We start from the raw sequence: 20,229 nt of genomic DNA, 5'->3' as shown, positions 1-20,229 counted from the left end.
ACCTCTGTGTATAATTTTGAAGGAAAAAACAGGAAAATACAAATAAAAGACAGTCATTGGCTAAATATGCCATCCCCTATCTTACACACATCACTTTGTCCATCTCCCACTTCCATCCAATCCAATTAACCCCTTCCAATCTCCTGCCCAGAGATAGGGCGCTACCATCTAGGTGGCCAGCCCCAACCCCTCAGGGTGGGAAATGAAAATATTTGCCATGCGAGGTATAAATGTCTGCGGATGCAGAGTGGGCTTCGGCCTACGTGTGGCCATGGCTGATCCATAGTTCGACAGCTCTGCACTCCGACCAACCAACCGAGAAGAGGAGGAATGGCCGCGGTTCTGTCGTGGCTCTACGCCTCTGCATTCGTGAGACGGAGAGGGGTCGGTCCACACCGTCGGCTGTCCTGAGAATAGATTTCCGTGGTGTTCCATTCTCCTGCATTGTTGCGAATGCATTGTCATGGCCGCCAACCCCCTCATCTTCTCCGGGCATCTCCCTGATCTGAGAGGCGGCGTTACTGTCTAGAATGCCAGAAACGATTAGCATTTCTGTCAGTTCGGTTCAGCATGTGTCCTATTGCCTGGTAGGCACTGGATCCTCCATGGGCACTGATAACGTGTTCCATGCGTTATGGCATCGACACGTATAAGGCGTAATCCTGTTGTTTAGTCATCCATGCTGCATTCACCTGATTCCACAGTTCATCTTTGGTGGTTGGCATTGGGTCACAGCGCCACACCCGTCGTTGCACCATATCCCACACAATTCCGATTGGCGACAAGTCCAGTGATCGGGCCGGCCGGAGATACAAGAAGGCACGTGCTCGTGCAGCAACATGTAGTCGCGCATTGACCTCCTGAAATATGGCGTCTGGGGTGACGTGCAGAAAGGGTATGGCTACGGGTCGCAGGATGTCATTCACGTACGTCAAACTGGTCACAGTGCCATGGACACGCACCACCTGTGATTTCTGGTTGTACCCAATAGCACCCCACGCCATAAGGTTTTCAGTTGGTGCTGTATGTCTTGTGCGAATGCAGTCAGTGTGATGCCTCTCCCCCTGTCTGCGGTGAACCAAAATGCGGCCATCATTTTCAAGCAAACATAACCTGGATTCTTCCGCAAACCCTATTTGCTGTCATTCCTGTCCCCAGTGACGTCGTTCCCTACACCCTTGCAGTCTATCATGTTAATGCACATTAGTCAAAGGTGGGTGGAGAAGTGGACTACGTGCCTGTAACCAGACCGTAACAAACGGCGACGGACTGTCACTCCTGATAGTATACGATGTGTTACACTGTTCCACTGCTGTGCCAGAGCCGAGGAGGACGCAGATCTCTCCTACAATGCCATTCGGATGAGGTGTCCATCTTCTCAGGGGGTGGTCTGTGTGGTGCGACCAGACCCATCTCGTCGTGTTCTATGGTCTTCTGTGAACCATTCTGTACACACCCGTTGCACTGCCGACACACTTCGTCCCACACGGGCAGCAATTTCTCGGATGGATGCATCATGTTCTCTTATGCCAATAATGCGCCCTCTTTCAAACTCACTCATTTGACGGTACGGTTGTCGCACACGTCTGGGAGGCATCCTGCACGTCTACTCAAGTCACACTGATCCATTATCTTAGGTTTAGAGTGACGACGGGAGCCGCAGGCACATTTTACCAGTCGGTAGTGGTGCGCCGAGATATCGATGTGGACCTTGAACCTGAGGGCCGACATGGTTCGGATGCTTATTATTTCTTTAGAACATAATAGTGCACATGTCCTATGACTATGAACTTCCTATCTCTAGTCTTTCACGGTGTTATATTTTTATGAACATGAGTGTAGTAAGGTGAAGAGTTTAAGCCTGAAGGGCTGAGCGATCTTAACATCATAAATGCTTTGCTCAACTGGCGGACATAAAGAACCTGTTCAGATATCAGGGACCAAACAAGAGCGTGTAAATTACACGCAACTTAGCACCAAGCCCTTCACTCCACACTGTGGTCGAAACTGGACTGAGGAGCGATTGGATAGGCTTGATTATATAGTGAGACCGTAGAAAGGTTTAGAAGAATAAACTTAATTAGAGAATGCGACCTAGTGGTGACGTTGGGATGACGTAGAGAATTGCTGAGTAGCAAAGTGGAGCAAGAAGTTGAGCGGTGTCAAGCGATGATGGCAGCGGTGAGATACTTAGTTGACACGGTAAATGATCGATGTAGCGGGAGAATATTACGCACCTTTTCTGCTGGACGATAAAAATGAGAAAGTAAGCAACTCGCACCCAGAGGGCTCTTGCCGGCATGTTCAATTGTGTCAAAATAATTTCACATCATACCCTCACTATTATACACGTCTTCTTCATTTACCCCGTACGTTCCCTGTATCACTTCGATCACAAGAGTGAGCAGAGTGATGAATACTATAGGTCCGTACCATCCCAGGAATCTAAGATTACACCTGAAATGGAAATACTTTCTCAATGTGACTTTATTACGATTACTCGTTCACCTGTAATGTACAGACAGGCTTTAAAACGTAAGCAAGTCCTGGCTTCCAATAGATGCTTGGGTTTTCCAGGAAGAAATCAGTATTTAGAGCCTTATTTTATTAACCTACGTCAATTTCTTCAATTTTATCATTCCTTACTCCTAAATGTGAGAGCTGCATATACTTACCAACCGCCATCCACATGATGAATCGTACCCAAGTGAGCGCAGGAAGATTCATCATTAGTCCGATATTACAGAAGATACTGAGTGCTGGTAATAGTGGCACCAGAGGCACCTTGAATCGGAGACTCAATGTGTTTTGTTGATGTGCCATTATCACCAAGAGGCCTAAAAGAGAAAAATTAACCATTCACAGTAATATACAGCGCATGTTTCCAACTAAATTTGAAAAAATATTGTCATGACTTCTAAATCCAAATCCTCCTTCACAATTCGTGCTAATGCAACGGTGACTCAAAGCAGCACTGACAACGCCTTGTACGTTGTGCAGGTCGGCAAAATTGGAGACCCAATGTTTGGAAATGTAAGGATTGGGCGCTGAAGTTTGGCAATAAGTTTTATTCGGATATGCTGATAATAAGTCGTAAACCGTTAGGGATGCCAAATATATGTTTTAACCTTCAGTAATGTTACTAAGGAGCTCATAACAAAATTTGTAGTAGTTTTCCACTTACAAATTACTCCACGCTATATGTACAGAGCTCCTTCACTTTCTTCTGACAGATAGGTAATCGGTCTGCGGTACTCTAAAATACACAATGTTAACGTGTGTGTATATATACCAGGTGGCTCACGGACGCTGTACTTTCTACTTATAAATGTCACGCATGCATAAGTGATGTGTGGGGTGCCTACCAACTGATTTTAACAGGGCAACTACTGCCAGCGGGGAGGTTACGTCAGAATATGAAGAGAGCGTTGGTGGTCGAATGCACCCCTTGCATTAGTAAACATCGTTTTCGACCGCATAGTTCTAGGCTGGTGTATGGTACAGCCGCACTATATTTACTGTCTGCTTATCGCCAATGGCTAGTGTGTTCAGCAGCGACGAATACATAGACATTATTTTAATCTGGAAAACCGGTCGGAATGCAACCGAAGCTCCAAACAGACGTTTGCCTTCTACACAAGTATTTCACCGAACAGTATCGTTTTTGTTTCATACAAGCAACTCTTTTATCGAGAGGAATGTCTACACATGTATAAATTAACAAGTGATTAAATTTCCTTTTCTGCATCTTTGGCGTGTCAACAAACAGTAGCGGCGATTAGGGGGTGGGGCATGAAGGGAAAGTCGCCCCCGCCCCTCGCCACTTTGTGGAGTAAACATTACATATTCACTTTAGCCACCTGGAACTAGGAATTATTATTATTTGTTTTGCTAATTGCTTTACGTCGCACCGACACAGATAGGTCTTATGGCGACGATGGGATAGGAAAGGCCTAGGAGTTGGAAGGAAGCGGCCGTGGCCTTAATTAAGGTACAGCAACAGCATTTGCGTGGTGCGAAAATGGGAAACCACGGAAAACCATCTTCAGGGCTGGCCACAGTGGGATTCGAACCCACGATCTCCCGGATGCAAGCTCACAGCGAATTATTTGTAAAAGAAACGTTATCTGTACAAGCCTTTGTGTCTTATATGCTAATTCTTTCCTTTATTTTCCTTAATTATTAACATAATTTTTGGCGGAAATAAGCACCAAATGCCGTTCGTCGCGGCTAACCGATTTGTATAGCGCTACGGCAAGTAGTGGAGACTTTGCATGTGCTGTGGGGAAGGGTAGTAGGGGTATAATGTTTTTGCCAAGGTCGTGGACACTGAGTTATAATTCACCGGTATGCCGCATGCATTCGTCATTCTGGCAGCCTCTTCAGTGTCTGTTAGTTCCTTAGTGTGTATTAAAATACTAAATAACTTTTAATTGCATGATCATGCCGTACTTCTATTTAATTGTACCGGCTGAGCTAGCCGTGGAGTTAGGGCCGCGCAGCTGCGAGCTCGCACCCGGGAGATAGTGGTTTCGAATCCCACTGTCGGCAGCCCTGAAGATGGTTATCCGTGGTTTCCCATTTTCACACCAGGCAAGTGCTGGGGCTGTTCCGTATTTAAGGCCATGGCCGCTTCCTTTCCGCGCGTAGCCCTTCCCTGTCTCATCGTAGCCATAGTTCCTATCTGTGTCGGTGCGACGTAAAACCAATTGTAAAAAAATATTCTATTATTTTGCTTTACGTCGCACCGACACAGATAGGTCTTATGGCGACGATGGGACGGGAAAGGCCTAGGAATGAGATGGAAGAGGCCGTGGCCTTAATTAAGATGCAGCCCCAGCATTTGCCTGGTGTGAAAATGGGGAACTACGGAAAACCGTCTTCAGGGCTGCCGACAGTGGGATTCGAAACCACTATCTCCCGGGTGCGAGCTCGCAGCTGCGCGGCCCTAACTCCACGGCTAGCTCAGCCGGTACAATTAAATAGAAGTACGGCATGATCATGCAATTAAAAGTTATTTAGTATTTTAATACACACTAAGGAAATAACAGACACTGAAGAGGCTGCCAGAATGACGAATGCATGCGGCATACCGGTGAATTATAACTCAGTGTCCACGACCTTGGCAAAAACATTATACCCCTACTACCCTTCCCCACAGCACATGCAAAGTCTCCACTACTTGCCATAGCGCTATACAAATCGGTTAGCAGCTACTGTTTGTTAACACGCCAAAGATGCAGAAAAGGAAATTTAATCACTTTTTAATTTCGACACGTGTAGACATTCAACTCGATAAAAGAGATGGTTGCATGGAACAAAAACGAATACTGTTCGGCGAAATATGTGTGTAGAAGTCGTACGTCTGTTTGGAGCTTCTGTTGCATTCCGACCAGGTTGCCCAGTTTAAAATAATATCTATGTATTCACCGCTGCTGATCACACTAGCCATTGCCGATATGCAGACAGCAAATATAGTGCGGCTGTACCATACACCAGCCTAGAACTATACGGTTGAAAACGATATTTACGAATGCAACGGATGCATTCGACCGGTCGCGCCGAGTAACATGCTGCGAGTGTGACTCTGTTTCTTATCTCTTCATATTCTGACGTAACCTGCCCGCTGGCAGTAGTTCCCCTGTTAAAATCAATTGGTAGACACCCCACACATCACTATGCATGCGGGACATTTATTAGTAGAAAGTACAGCGTCCGTGAGCCACCTGGTATATATGTGTGTGTTTTCTAATGCCCATGTAATTGGATACAAGTCCATTGGCCATGGTGAAGCGTCACGTACAATCTTCATACCGTCTTCGATCGAGTAGTTAGTCACTCCTTGACTCAGAGGCGAAGATCATTACGCGAATGTATGTGCTTTTGTGTCCAGTGTGATGATTGTATTATATATTGTGTGACGATAATGGTGAGAATGGGGTAGGGCAAGGGTGAGAACCGGAGTCGAACCATAGACTACACCTGTCCAATATCACCAAGGGACTTCCTCAAGGATTAACGTCCCCTTCCGATGGACGAACCACCGTCAACAGCGTCGTATGCCCTCATTCTATAAGAGCTCTGCGAAGAGATTTGGAACTGAACCCAGGATTTTGGCACGCCAGTTTCGGAATTGCATACCACAACCTCTCTTATCCTGCCGGCCAACATTCTGATGGTAAAATGTCTTCTACCAACGAGACTAGGACGGAATAACCAACATAATGACTTGACGATCACGGTCATGAGGCGAGCTCATAACAGTAAAATTGCATCATTTAAAACCTTTGATATCGCCATTAGTAACAGTTAAAGGAAACAATGACATTGATGGCTTCCAAGAGACGAGATTCATTCAGACAGACAGTTGGTGAACGAAGCACGTTTAAACACATTACGTAGTCTCGATAAGTATTCCTCAAATTTTCAAAATAATAACGCCTTTGTATTTGCAGTACCCATAGCTCTAATGTCAGGTGTACGAAACAGTGTAGTTGCATTTAAAAATACAAAGTAGATATTGACAACCTGGAGACGTGACTCTTTCCGTAATGCTTTTACCAGTGAAAATATATTTTCCATATCCTTAGCGGTTTATGAGTTATTTGAGGTTAACATCTTAGCTGACTCATCCTGTATACATGAAATTCTCTACTTTTTTTACTCTACATTCAAGTCGCGGCTATGATCATAATATCAATGGTCACGAAAAACGGTAAACCTGATAATAATATGTGCCATATATTCAGTTAGTGTTAATAGCACACCTGTTTCATACACACCGGGTGGCCCACCAACCCCTTATACTTTTTGTAAATACGTAACCCAACGAACTCGTGTATCATAGCCAACCTAAAAACATTCGTACCTGATCCTATATTGCCTTAGAACAACTAAACCGTTGTGTTCATACTAGAAAATATAAATAAAATTCTTGGGTTCAATGTTATTTCAATGACGTAAACTATAATGAATGTTCGAAAAGACTACAACTGTGAATAACACTAACTTTCGTTTGGACAGGAAGTGTCTATTAGAACTACGAACAGAATCCATGCGTGCTGGTTATACGCCACGGCTCTTCGTAGCTAAGGTGGCTAAATCACGCCCCACAGCTGCCATGGAGCCAAGTTTTCAAGAAAAAACTGCAGATCCCAGGCTGGCAGATATTTTCATCGGTTTATGACTTTTACAGAGGATGTGATAGGATCACATACCTCGTTGTTCCAAAGAGGAATTTTATTTGGTCCTCAAGAGGACCACTTTTATCGGATATTACGTAGCCAGGTTGGACTACAGCATGATGGTTTGTAGGTATGTATCACGGTAACCTGCATATTCAGCGCAACAAGTGCTCGAAATGTTGACCACCTTGGTTTATACAGATTTGAGCACGATACTGGAAATACATTCTTGCTCGTTGTAACATGTGAGGTGTAACACCTTGACGTTGCCGAAGATGAATAGGATTTTCAAGCTCCCGTGCATACTTTATCTGCTTTAACTGACCCCCCCCACCACCACCACCACTGGAAGACGTCAGCTGGCGTAGGATCGGATGAACTGGCGGGCCAGGGAACGGTTCCTCCCTTCCATATCCATTTATTGGGATATGAAGCATGAAAATATTGATCCGGACGACTATTGATCCGTGCGGTGAGGGGAAATCCGTCGATCAGTGGCACGTCCTCCAACAACTGTGGGAGTTCATTTTGAAGAATATGCAGGTACCCTGCTGCCATCAGGCGGCCTTCGAAGAAATATGGTCCGATTAGGAAGTCGGGCAATATCCCGCACCAGACATTTACTCCCCAATGCATTTGAAATGCGTCCTGTCCTATGTAGTGGGGATTCCAGAGAACCACTGCATTACCAGTGCTGAGATAACACAGGTGATCATTACCGACTCAGCCTCAAATATACATTATGCAACATACATTATACTAGTTAGGAGTGTAGATTTATATAACAGCCCTTCGACCTCGAAAATTAATGTTCGTACCAGTGTGTTCAGTCATGGTTTACGGCGTTCATTTTACCTTCTATTACAGATCACGTGGCATGACCTGTTGCTTCGATCTACTAAGGATACATGTTATTTTAGGGAGCAATAAATAGTATTTGTACAATGATCCGTAGGGTTAAGGAAGCCATACTTTTTATTATCGACTTAGTTAATGTAATTTTAAATCCTTTCATTCTGTCGAAAACACTAATTATAACAATTACACTATAACATACTTATTAAAAAACTATTAAACAGAGAATTACATGTTTGGTACAACATCCTCAGTTTCTATCAATGCGCACTATACGTACAATATTGTTTACGTTGCGTTAACATGTCAATGTTTGTGAATTTGCGGTGTTATGAACAAGTAAGAGCAAATAATGATTGTAATAGCCCTCCACTGTCACTTAAGTATTAGGCAACTTCTTTTTAAAATGTTTTTTTTTTTTTACTTATTCAAGCCGCTAATCGTGTAACCGCGGTTAGACTGAAGCCGTTACCCTGCTGCGGTCCTGGCTGCTAAGAGTAGGGAGAGTAAGGGGAAATTGTGCAGGCAGCAACTCTGTTCCGCGGAGACCTAAAGGGAAGCAGTGGGGTGGGGGTGGGGTGATGAAGAGAATCCTGTGAACATTGACTCCGTTCATTTGAGAGGGGAGGGGAAGTGCTGTTTCTTCATCATATTAAGTACATTTGTGTATTAGGGAGTGAATGTATGTTAGTAATTTTGATGAAAATATGGAATTCAATTAAACAGTATCTTGTAAGACATTGTTTTAGTGATAAATAATAACCTATGAAAACATCTCGAGTTGTGAGGACGTAAAATGTAGCGAATTTACTTCGGTTAACAATATCCAAACCAAATTCCTTTGCTACTCTTTTCACTGGGAATCAATTTTAATGTCTTTATTACGCCTCTCTGAACCTTTTGTGAAGACAATTTTCAGTGAGAAACTGAAATCTGTAAAAATTATAATTCATAGTACAGAGAAATTTGTAGAAGTAACTAAAGTGACAGTGGAGGACTATTACAATCATTATTTGCTTTTAGTTGATCATTATATCACCAATTCACAAGCAATGACAAGTTTAGGCAACGTTGAAAATATTGTAGGTACGTTCGCATGATTTAAGATGACTTGATAGAATCTGAGGATGCTCTTATAGTACGAAACATGTCATTCTTTGTGTAATAGTGTGTATTTTAACAGGTATGTTACATGTGTTATAATTAGTGTTTTCGATGATCTGAAGAGCTTTAAAGTTTCGTTTTTCCTTTTCTGGTTTCATGGCTCATTTTACATTGCAGACTCACAGCCAGGATGTAGAACAATGTCGACTTAAAAGGGAAATTTAACTCAGTTTCTGTTTCATAAAACTAAATAAGGGTCGGGCTGGCCACCCGGTATTTTAGCTATCGTACCTGTCCTTGACAGGTCAGCAGTATAGTTGGACCTAATAAATGGAGGGAAATGATCTGATTCGGGAGTGAAGTAAAAGTGCACTTGCATCGTCGAATGTTGTGGTTAAGAGCAATCGTAAATATGAAAATTTGATGAAACGTAAAGCGACACAGTTCACATATTTCACGAACAGTACCAGTGTATGCTTGTCATCTACCAACGCCAGGTTCCAGGGCTGGAATGACCTGACCACAGACAGTGGTGAAGACTGACTGCTCTGCTGTGCTGGGTGCAATGTACTATCTGCGCACTTTTCAGTGATAGATTTACACCCTAGTGCTGAAGCGGTCGACTTCGATTATCTTCGAGATTCGTATTGGCAACCTTTGAAACACAAACTAAGAATCGCTTATCATCGCTGTGCGCCATCTGGCGTACACTTCAAGTACTCGTACTGTTATTGTTTACACAGCAAAGCCAAATTATAGAATTCATGCTAGGAACACGTTTCGCAACGGAAAATGTTATATAGTATTATATATTGTGTGTGTGACACAGTTGTTTGGTTAAAATAATAAAGGTTTATAACATTTCAATCAATATATCAATATCAATCAATTCTGATCTGCATTTAGGGCAGTCGCCCAGGTGGCAGAGTCCCTATCTGTTGCTTTCCTAGCCTTTTCCGAAATGATTTCAAAGAAATTGGAAATTTATTGAACATCTCCCTTGGTAAGTTATTCCAATCCTTAACTCCCCTTCCTATAAATGAATATTTGCTCCAGTTTGTCCTCTTGAATTCCAACTTTATCTTCATATTGTGATCTTTCCTACTTTTATAGACGCCATTCAAACCTATTCGTCTACTAATGTCATTCCACGCCATCTCTCCGCTGACAGCTCGGAACATACCACTTAGACGAGCAGCTCTTCTTCTTTCTCTCAATTCTTCCCAACCCAAACATTGCAACATTTTTGTAACGCTACTCTTTTGTCGGAAATCACCCAGAACAAATCGAGCTGCTTTTCTTTGGATTTTTCCAGTTCTTGAATCAGGTAATGCTGGTGAGGGTCCCATACACTGGAACCATACTCTAGTTGGGGTCTTACCAGAGACTTATATGCACTCTCCTTAACATCCTTACTACAACCCCTAAACACCCTCATAACCATGTGCAGAGATCAGTACCCTTTATTTACAATCCCATTTATGTGATTACCCCAGTGAAGATCTTTCCTTATATTAACACCTAGATACTTACAATGATCCCCAAAAGGAACTTTCACCCCATCAACGCAGTAATTAAAACTGAGAGGACTTTTCCTATTTGTGAAACTCACAACCTGACTTTTAGCCCCGTTTATCAACATACCATTGCCTGTTGTCCATCTCACAACATTTTCGAGGTCACGTTGCAGTTGCTCACAATCTTGTAACTTATTTATCACTCTATAGAGAATAACATCATCCGCAAAAAGCCTCACCTCCGATTCCACTCCTTTCTCCTTTACTCATATCGATCGATCATATTATCGATTCAATTCATATTTCATTTCCATTGAGTTGGCAGTATTAACGGAACCCTTCTTACTTCTCCAACGAGTACAAAAATCTATCACTAAAAAGTGCGCATACTATATAAACTCCCTATTCCTGTCATAGCATCTCAATGACATGGATCGAATAGCACGAATACTATGATAGACCAATGTGTCAAGTACCAGTCACAGTCAGAATATATATCATCCAGAGAAATGGCAAGACAATAAAGATAAATCTAATTGCTCAGCTACTTTCCAGGAATATTCAGACGGTTTTCCCACTCGATAAGGCGACTCCTCTAGTCAGCACAGACTTTTGCTCACTAGTGGGGTCTAACAACCTTTCTACTGCGATAAAAATGTTTAAGGCATTAATGATCAGAGTCTGTTACTCCTCCTCTCCTTATTACAAAAGTTATTCGGTAAGATTCACATTAACAATATTATCACTCAGGAGATAAAAATATAAAATCGTAAAAATGCTTACTATTAATTGCCGTACGATCAGTTTAATCTACGCATAAGATCGGATTTTTCCACCCACAGCTTTTTTTTATTTAATCATTTATCGATAGGACCAAAATTAACAAAACGTATTTGAGAATATCTTACAGATCTTCCGTTTAAGTACTATTTCAGGGTAAGAAAATAATTTTTTACAATTTGCTTCACGTCACACCGACATAAGTAGGTCACATGGCGACGATGGGATAGGAAAGGCCTAGGAGTGGGAAGAAAGCGGCCGTGGCCTTAATTAAGGTACAGCCCCAGCATTTGCTTGGTATGAAAATGGGAAACCACGGAAAATCATCTTCAGTACTGCCGACAGTGGGGTTCGAACCCACTATCTCCCAGATGCAAGCTCACAGCTGCGCGCCCCTAACCGCACGGCCTAATCTCCCGGTAATAAAATTATTTATGGCATACAGTGTAGTGCCTTGTCTCCCGACCTTAAATGCCGATTTTATGTAGGTTCTGTTGACGCGTTTTCTTGAGATGCGCATACATGCATGCATACATACATACATACATACATACATACATACATACATACATACATACATACATACATACATACATACTGCACCCATCATATCGAGCCTATTTGGTAAATTAAATTAATCTTATTCAAAATCATAGCTGAATTGCCCATACAATTGATTTCAATTGCAAAATTACATATATTCCTAAAATCTCCAAAGGCGAACAGGAAATCATTTGAGTTTATGTCGAAGCCACGTTTGTTTTCATTACAAAAGTTATTATCTCTGCAAAGCAAGTAAGCAATACCCAGTGATGATGTCAGAGTTGGAGTAGGGGTATTGCGCAGTTACAGTGGAAAGCTCCATTGGGTTAAACAAGGCTATTTTGGTGCATGAGAGACAGAAAACAGAGAAGAGCCTACCAGAAACCCCTCGATTTGTGTTGGATCCGACCAAATAAGTGGCGAACGTATACCTCTCAGCCAATCAAAATTCGCCCTTCCTATATTTCAAATGGAGCGGGACGAAAGATTCAGCTCATCTGCGATATCTAATAATAACTAACAAAAAGTCCATAAGAGCAGAGTACTAAATTTTACCAGAAAAGTAATTACGCTAATTTAATGACAGATAATTAACTACGCACTAAGCCGTGAGATAACACAAGGTGTGGATAGTTGCCACCACAACGCAGCAATGGGTGACAATGCGTGAGATTAAATAGTGCAACCCATGCCGTCATTGTTATATTAAATTTGACGATCGATTCTTCAATCACACCATATAAATGGAAAGGCATGGACTTTATGTAATTAATCAAGATGGACAATTAATTGAATGGATAAGTCGGTATAAGTGACATTTTTTAAAAAATGAGTTAAGTGCAGGATGTAACTCCGGGAGGATGTATCCTTCCACCAGCAAAGAGATGCAAGTGATAGCGGTAATATTCTGCGCTCTAGTGATGGTGGTATAACTACAAATAGCATGCTTTTTATGAGCGTTGATAATGTTTAAATGCCTTTTTCCCTGAATGACCAAAATGCTACTTATACCGTTATGGTTTTCATCCATTCAATTGACATAACATTTATTGTACACTGACTGACAGTGACAATGCAACACCAAGGAGGAGTGGTTCGAAACGGATGAAAGTTGGGGAAAAACAGAGACGGCACGGATGAATAATTGATGTTTATTTCAACCCGATATGCAGGTTACACAATGCGCACGGCATCGACTCAGTAGGATGTAGGACCACCGCGAGCGGCGATGCACGCAGAAACACGTCGAGGTACAGAGTCAATAAGAGTGCGGATGGTGTCCTGAGGGATGGTTCTCCATTCTCTGTCAACCATTTGCCACAGTTGGTCGTCCGTACGAGGCTGGGGCAGAGTTTGCAAACGGCGTCCAATGAGATCCCACACGTGTTCGATTGGTGAGAGATCCGGAGAGTACGCTGGCCACGGAAGCATCTGTACACCTCGTAGAGCCTGTTGGGAGATGCGAGCAGTGTGTGGGCGGGCATTATCCTGCTGAAACAGAGCATTGGGCAGCCCCTGAAGGTACGGGAGTGCCACCGGCCGCAGCACATGCTGCACGTAGCGGTGGGCATTTAACGTGCCTTGAATACGCACCAGAGGTGACGTGGAATCATACGCAATAGCGCCCCAAACCACGATGCCGCGTTGTCTAGCGGTAGGGCGCTCCACAGTTACTGCCGGATTTGACCTTTCTCCACGCCGACGCCACACTCGTCTGCGGTGACTATCACTGACAGAACAGAAGCGTGACTCATCGGAGAACACGACGTTCCGCCATTCCCTCATCCAAGTCGCTCTAGCCCGGCACCATGCCAGGCGTGCACGTCTATGCTGTGGAGTCAATGGTAGTCTTCTGAGCGGCCGCCGGGAGTGCAGGCCTCCTTCAACCAATCGACGGGAAATTGTTCTGGTCGATATTGGAACAGCCAGGGTGCCTTGCACATGCTGAAGAATGGCGGTTGACGTGGCGTGCGGGGCTGCCACCGCTTGGCGGCGGATGCGCCGATCCTCGCGTGCTGACGTCACTCGGGCTGCGCCTGGACCCCTCGCACGTGCCACATGTCCCTGCGCCAACCATCTTCGCCACAGGCGCTGCACCGTGGACACATCCCTATGGGTATCGGCTGCGATTTGACGAAGCTACCAACCTGCCCTTCTCAGCCCGATCACCATACCCCTCGTAAAGTCGTCTGTCTGCTGGAAATGCCTCCGTTGACGGCGGCCTGGCATTCTTAGCTATACACGTGTCCTGTGGCACACGACAACACGTTCTACAATGACTGTCGGCTGAGAAATCACGGTACGAAGTGGGCCATTTGCCAACGCCGTGTCCCATTTATCGTTCGCTACGTGCGCAGCACAGCGGCGCATTTCACATCATGAGCATACCTCAGTGACGTCAGTCTACCCTGCAATTGGCATAAAGTTCTGACCACTCCTTCTTGGTGTTGCATTTGCTCTGTCAGTCAGTGTAATTGAACGACGCTCCTGGAGCCAGGAATCCCCGTCTACTAAGTTAATCTCACTCCAAAGTGTAGGAAGCCAGTAGGTAGCCCACCTTGGAAAGGTTAGTCATATTCAGAATCTTCGTCGGTACGGACGTGTATAAAATTGCTCCGTGAAGTGAACAATTACACTACAAACCAGTATATTTTACAAGTGTGAATATGGAATTAAGTCGGAGTGTCTGCTGTTAAGACAGTATCATATGTGCCGTAAAGGTCAATTAAGCAGTATAAAATTGATTTCGTGGAACAGGAATTAATTAATTGTAGATTTATATCTCATAATATCTATTTTGATATCACACTACAGTCTTTGTTAGATTTCAGCAGTAGCGCCAGGTATTCCCACAGGCGAGAATAGTTCGACGAACACTTTCATTTTCATAGTTGTTGGAGACCAGCTGATGGTCTAGTAAACATTCACTTTCATCATTCTTTTGAAAGACAGTCGGGAGTTGTATTTTCAAGGACAGGTAAACGCCCGAGAAGCAGACACTGCAGAGGTGCTTTGTCGAGAAACAAAGGGCGGCTCAGAATAATAGAATCTGTGTGTGAGAGTAGAACGCCGACTTCAGACACAAATAACTATCGCCAACAGTGATAATTCGCGACACAAGATAGGATAGTCAGTGTGGATAGAAGTGTGTGAATACTTCAACGTAAATGCGTGATATTACAGTGCAAATGCTTGTGTTAAAATGTATGTGTCAAGAGCCACAACTACGTGTTAAAAATAAGTTAGTGTAAGCAATTACTGGATACCTCAATAATATGGAAAAGTGTCATATTCCAATAATGATGTTCTAATTTCATCCATCACGGAAGCCCACTGACTGGGGCTGAGCATAGTTGCAAATATATAAGTACATCATACAATCTTGTTAGAATCTAAGATATATCTTTCTTGTTTGTATATATTATTTACGCGAGTCGGCAGTGTTAATGTCTAGTTAGTGGTGTAATATATAAGAGAGTACAGTCAAATTGTTTAGGGTATTTTTATTGTTGTCTACGGATGAAGAATATTATTATGATTATTAATATGTTTTCAAGTCAGGTTGCCAGTGTATTTTTCTACGTTCTTGTAAGATGTTGTATTGGTCTCGGGTGGTGCCGTAAGCACATATTTAATAGATTAATTGAGTGGAAAACTGTTAAATTCATTTTCATGATTAACTAATTTTGATACTTTATAGTAACCGGCAAGTTGAGCCTGGATTGTGAAATGTATAATTCTTATATATGAATCTATGAAGGTCTATGAGTGACCGAACATCGTTATGTGATAAAAGTTACATGATTAAATCATTTAGGATTGTCACAATAATGTGTATTAAAGCTAGGAAATACCCAATTGATTTATTTGGAATTGTTATGGACGTGATTTTCGGTCATGACACTTTGTTATTATTATTATTATTATTATTATTATTATTATTATTATTATTATTATTATTATTATTATTATTATTATTAAAATTCACAGGTAATGCTTACCTACATGCTTGACTGGTTTTTAAACATTTATTTCATTTCATTCAGCATATAATTAATCATACATTTAAAATGAGGAAGACCACGAGATTAATATCATTCATAGTCGTGGTGAATGGTGATTTTGGTGATTATATTATATTGGACCCTGAAATCAACCAACATCATAATATTCATTTTATGTAACCTGACATTAAATTTCTTCGTACAGCTCCTTGTGTGAAGTACTTACTAATGTATAATTGTATATAGACTAGTGGTAGAATGTCATTATTTTTCAGCAGTGTGACTTTTATTTGATTTTATTAGATTTTTGACTGTGACTCCGTTTGTAAATTGCACTTTATTTTCTTCTTGAACTTTATTAAGTGGAAGAGTTACCGTCCCTTGTTTGATTTAGTAAAATTTAGGAAGTGACTCGCGTAAAATACTGAAAGAAATATCATAGATCCAATTGCTGTCCTCCCAGCAACAACAGCAACGATAAGTTAGATGAGTTACTGAACTATTGTTGTAAAATTCATTTTATTTAAATTGCGAAACTTTGTGTTAATTAATCAAATTATGTTCATGCAGTTTAGTAATCTCTAAATATGAAATAATGAAAATTCAAACTTTTATTGAATGGTTTTCTTTTATATCTTTTACGCAGTGATATAACTTATTGGTTGTTTTGGAAAATGAGTATGAATAATATAAGTGTTAATCAGAGATATTTGTCAAAAGGGAATTAACTCCATTATCCTTCAATGTTCTGAGTAACAAACATTTATTATAAACATTGTTAATTAAATTTTATTATGCACATTGTTAATTAAATTGTATATGCACATTGGTAATCTAATTTATTAGACACATAGATAATTATGAAGTTTGGCGTCAGTATTCATTTTATTATTATTATTATTATTAGTAGTAGTAGTATTTACGAACGAAATTTTTATTTATTATTAGTATTATTATTATTATTATTATTATTATTATTATTATTATTATTATTATTATTATTATTATTATTATTATTATTATTATTATTATTATTATAGTATCACCATTGTAATGTGTATCCATTCGGCACATATATCTGATAAGTGGAAAAGTAGGAAATGATTTGATGATTAATCAACAACTTCAATTAATTATAATGTCATAATAATTTGTTTATGTAATTTTTGGAAGTTCAATTAATAATGTAATTAAGTCTTATTTTGATGATTGATAGTCATGGATACAGTGTTATTTTACAGCTACATCCTTTGCTTTTGGTTATAGTTTAACTTCAGAATTTAGGAAGATAACATTTTTATTTTCCTCTGATTTTAATTAATAATTTTATACACAATTTTTAAGAATCAGTCTGTGCCAAAACCTTTTATTTAGTAGATAGGTATCCTTGGTCATATAATGCCTATATGGATCCATAATCGACGACAGGTACCGATCACCAATGAGATGAGTCTCCAAAATTTCAGTGAGTACTTTTCAGAAGCAGCCGAGGCAAGAGTGAACTTCAATGAATCAACGAAGCTCTACAAGGGTGCAATACATACATGACGAAAATTTAATTCAAATGTATCTTAGAAGCGCTGATTGCCTGTGGTTGTTTACGTTAAATATTATGACACAAGCGCGGGAAATTTGAATTGGGCGCGGGTGATTTGAATAGTGGACGTGGTTGTGTGTGACAGCTGTCACGTCATGTTGGGGGGTGTGCTGCTCTCTGGAGGGGCGATTTTAAAAAATAATGTGCGCAGGCATTGCCTTACAAGCTGCTTAAAAACATAGGGTTAACCTCCGCTGACCACGCGTTAATCTAACCTAACCGGCTGCCCTTCCCTACACCAGCATGCAGGCTTCCGGTGCAAGCACTACTTTGGTGAGGAGCCTTGGCTATGTGCACTGACATAACATACTGGTTAACAGTGCAGGCTTATCCTCACCCTGACCACGCGTTAACTTAACCTAATCGGTTGCCCTTTCCTATACCAGCTTGTAGGATTCCGGCGCAAGCGCTACTACGCAAGATGGCTACTATTCTGTAGATTACCTATATGGAAGTTTTTATGCTCTCTTATTAACAAAACCGTTCCTTTGAGTTGTTGCTTTTGATTTTATTCGGAGCTTTTTAATTTCGTGGTCATCAGAGCAGTGTACTTACAGATACGGTATGTAGAATTTGATAACCTGTGTTACTGTAGTAACTGTAGCAGTGTGTTAAAATGCCCTCGTGTCAGGAAGGGGTTTAAAACATCCCTCAATTTAAAAATTCAATTTCTCCTCAATCGATGGTCATAGAAATCCAGTTTTTAGCTTAAAATTTGTCCAAATTATCCTCTAACAAGTTATATATATACCGACTGTTTCTCTTTAAAATTTCGGGGTAAAGGTGACTTCTAACCTTAAATAACTTTTAGAGTAAAAAGTACTTTGGGAGTGAAAACAACACTTAACTTAAAATTTAGTATCTCCTCAATCAATGGTCTTAGAAAACTATTTTTAGCTTAAAATTTATTTACCAAAATTGTCCTCTAAAAGGTGGTGTATATCACCTCACCCCAAACTGTTTCTTTACAAAGTTTTGGGGTAAGAATTACTTCAAAGGTTAAAAAAATGTCCTATCCCATCGTTTCCATAAGACCTACCTGTGTCGGTGGGACCTAAAACAAATAATAATAATAATAATAATAATAATAATAATAATAATAATAATAATAATAATAATAATAATAATAATAATAATAGAAACCTGTTTGTGAGCTTAAAATGTTTCGTTTTACCTACCTTACCTCTGCGCACATCGTAACTGGTCTTTATCCGTATATTTGTAAACATATGGGGTATGGGTGCTTAGAAAAAAAATTTATATTTATCTGTTATCCTATGGATGCTCTTATAGGACTAACTCTAGTTTAAGGTCAATCCTTGTACACTTTGGCTAATTCTGTTATGATGCTGAGGTTGAGGAGGAGATTGACGCAGAAATTAATGTTGTATTTCAGGTGAGGTAGGGGTAGAAATGGAAATCACACACAGACACATACACACGAAATTCAAAGGTACAGCTATGTTTAACGCGAGGAACAAGATGTCGGAGCAGATCAGTGTCATACCAATGTCAGCCATGCAGTGATTACGTGGACATTCTTATGCTTGTTTAGACTTGTTCGCTAACAGTCTCCACCTCAGCTCTCTAGAAGATCTTGCGCTAGGTTTAATAAAATATTCGCCTCCTACGTTCGGGATTGGAACTTTACGCAGCGTGCATGATGTAACTAAACACTATTTTGTGTCCACTTGAATCAAGGAGGCGAACAGTGGATAGGTGATTGGGAGAGGGCTAAACGTTCCTTAGCTTACATGTTAGAAATAAAGCAGTGATGACTAGAGAAACATGTGAGAGGAGGCGAAATAAGATGAACGATTTAAATTTAACAACATATTTGTTTAATTACTTAAAATATATGTAAACTATTACTAAATCGTTGTAATGTCGTTCACAAGGTTTCTACATAGCTTGACATCTTACTGCGAAGAGGTACCATGCCCGTTAAGCCCCTGCAACATTTAATTTTAAAACATATTTATTGTTTACGAAATTTAGTATTGAACATATTTTATACTATGCATGTCATGTTTTAAAGATATTGCTGTTCCTACCTTGGTGAGATCCATGTGTTTAGTTTCCTTCAGAATCATCATTAACTACAACAAAGAGGGTGAAAGTTCATGCACACACTGTCCACAGTTTACAATCTTCATATTAGGTCAATCCTAATCGATACGATTATCACTTCGGTGTTTGTAATGTCGTCAACAGCGTCAGCATGAAGCTACATCGATTGACATCTTATTGTGGAGGGGTAACATGTCCCAAATAGCATCTACGAAAGGAGCAGCGTACGTATACAAAAAGCCCGGTGGTAACTACTTAATCAAACATCTGATGTAAGGTTCTATATTTATAGAATATCTTAATAGCCTCACTTACTTGAGAGAGGTAAATAATATGTAGCATATTAGTTTCGATGCTAGGCGAACAGGTTAGACATTCACAATTTTGTTAGTTGTCAAGACAATTGTCTGTAACCGTGCAGCCTTTTTCTTCCTTCTGTTCCATAGTATTCGGTGTAGAAGCTCACACTGACGATAATGATGTAGACCTATCCTTATTTATATTCTTTTAACGATATTCGATATTTGACATCAGTCATGTGAATAAGAAGAGAATAGGCTGTAATGTAATCAGGA

The 20,229-nt window shown here is 40.9% G+C and overlaps 1 protein-coding gene across 1 annotated transcript in view; it reads right to left on the bottom strand.

Annotated features, from left to right (window-relative positions):
* The window catches only part of LOC136863182 (cationic amino acid transporter 4), a 186,916-nt gene that overhangs the window by 27,177 nt on the left and 139,510 nt on the right, over window positions 1–20,229 (bottom strand). The window contains exon 7 of the mRNA XM_067139535.2: window positions 2,676–2,837. Within this exon, the coding sequence (XP_066995636.2) occupies window positions 2,676–2,837 (162 nt within the window). The remainder of the gene's footprint in view (window positions 1–2,675; window positions 2,838–20,229) is intronic.

This window comes from Anabrus simplex, chromosome 2, assembly GCF_040414725.1.
Source record: "Anabrus simplex isolate iqAnaSimp1 chromosome 2, ASM4041472v1, whole genome shotgun sequence".
Classification (NCBI taxonomy): Eukaryota; Metazoa; Arthropoda; class Insecta; order Orthoptera; family Tettigoniidae; genus Anabrus; species Anabrus simplex.
This window is presented reverse-complemented; position numbering and strand designations above follow the sequence as displayed.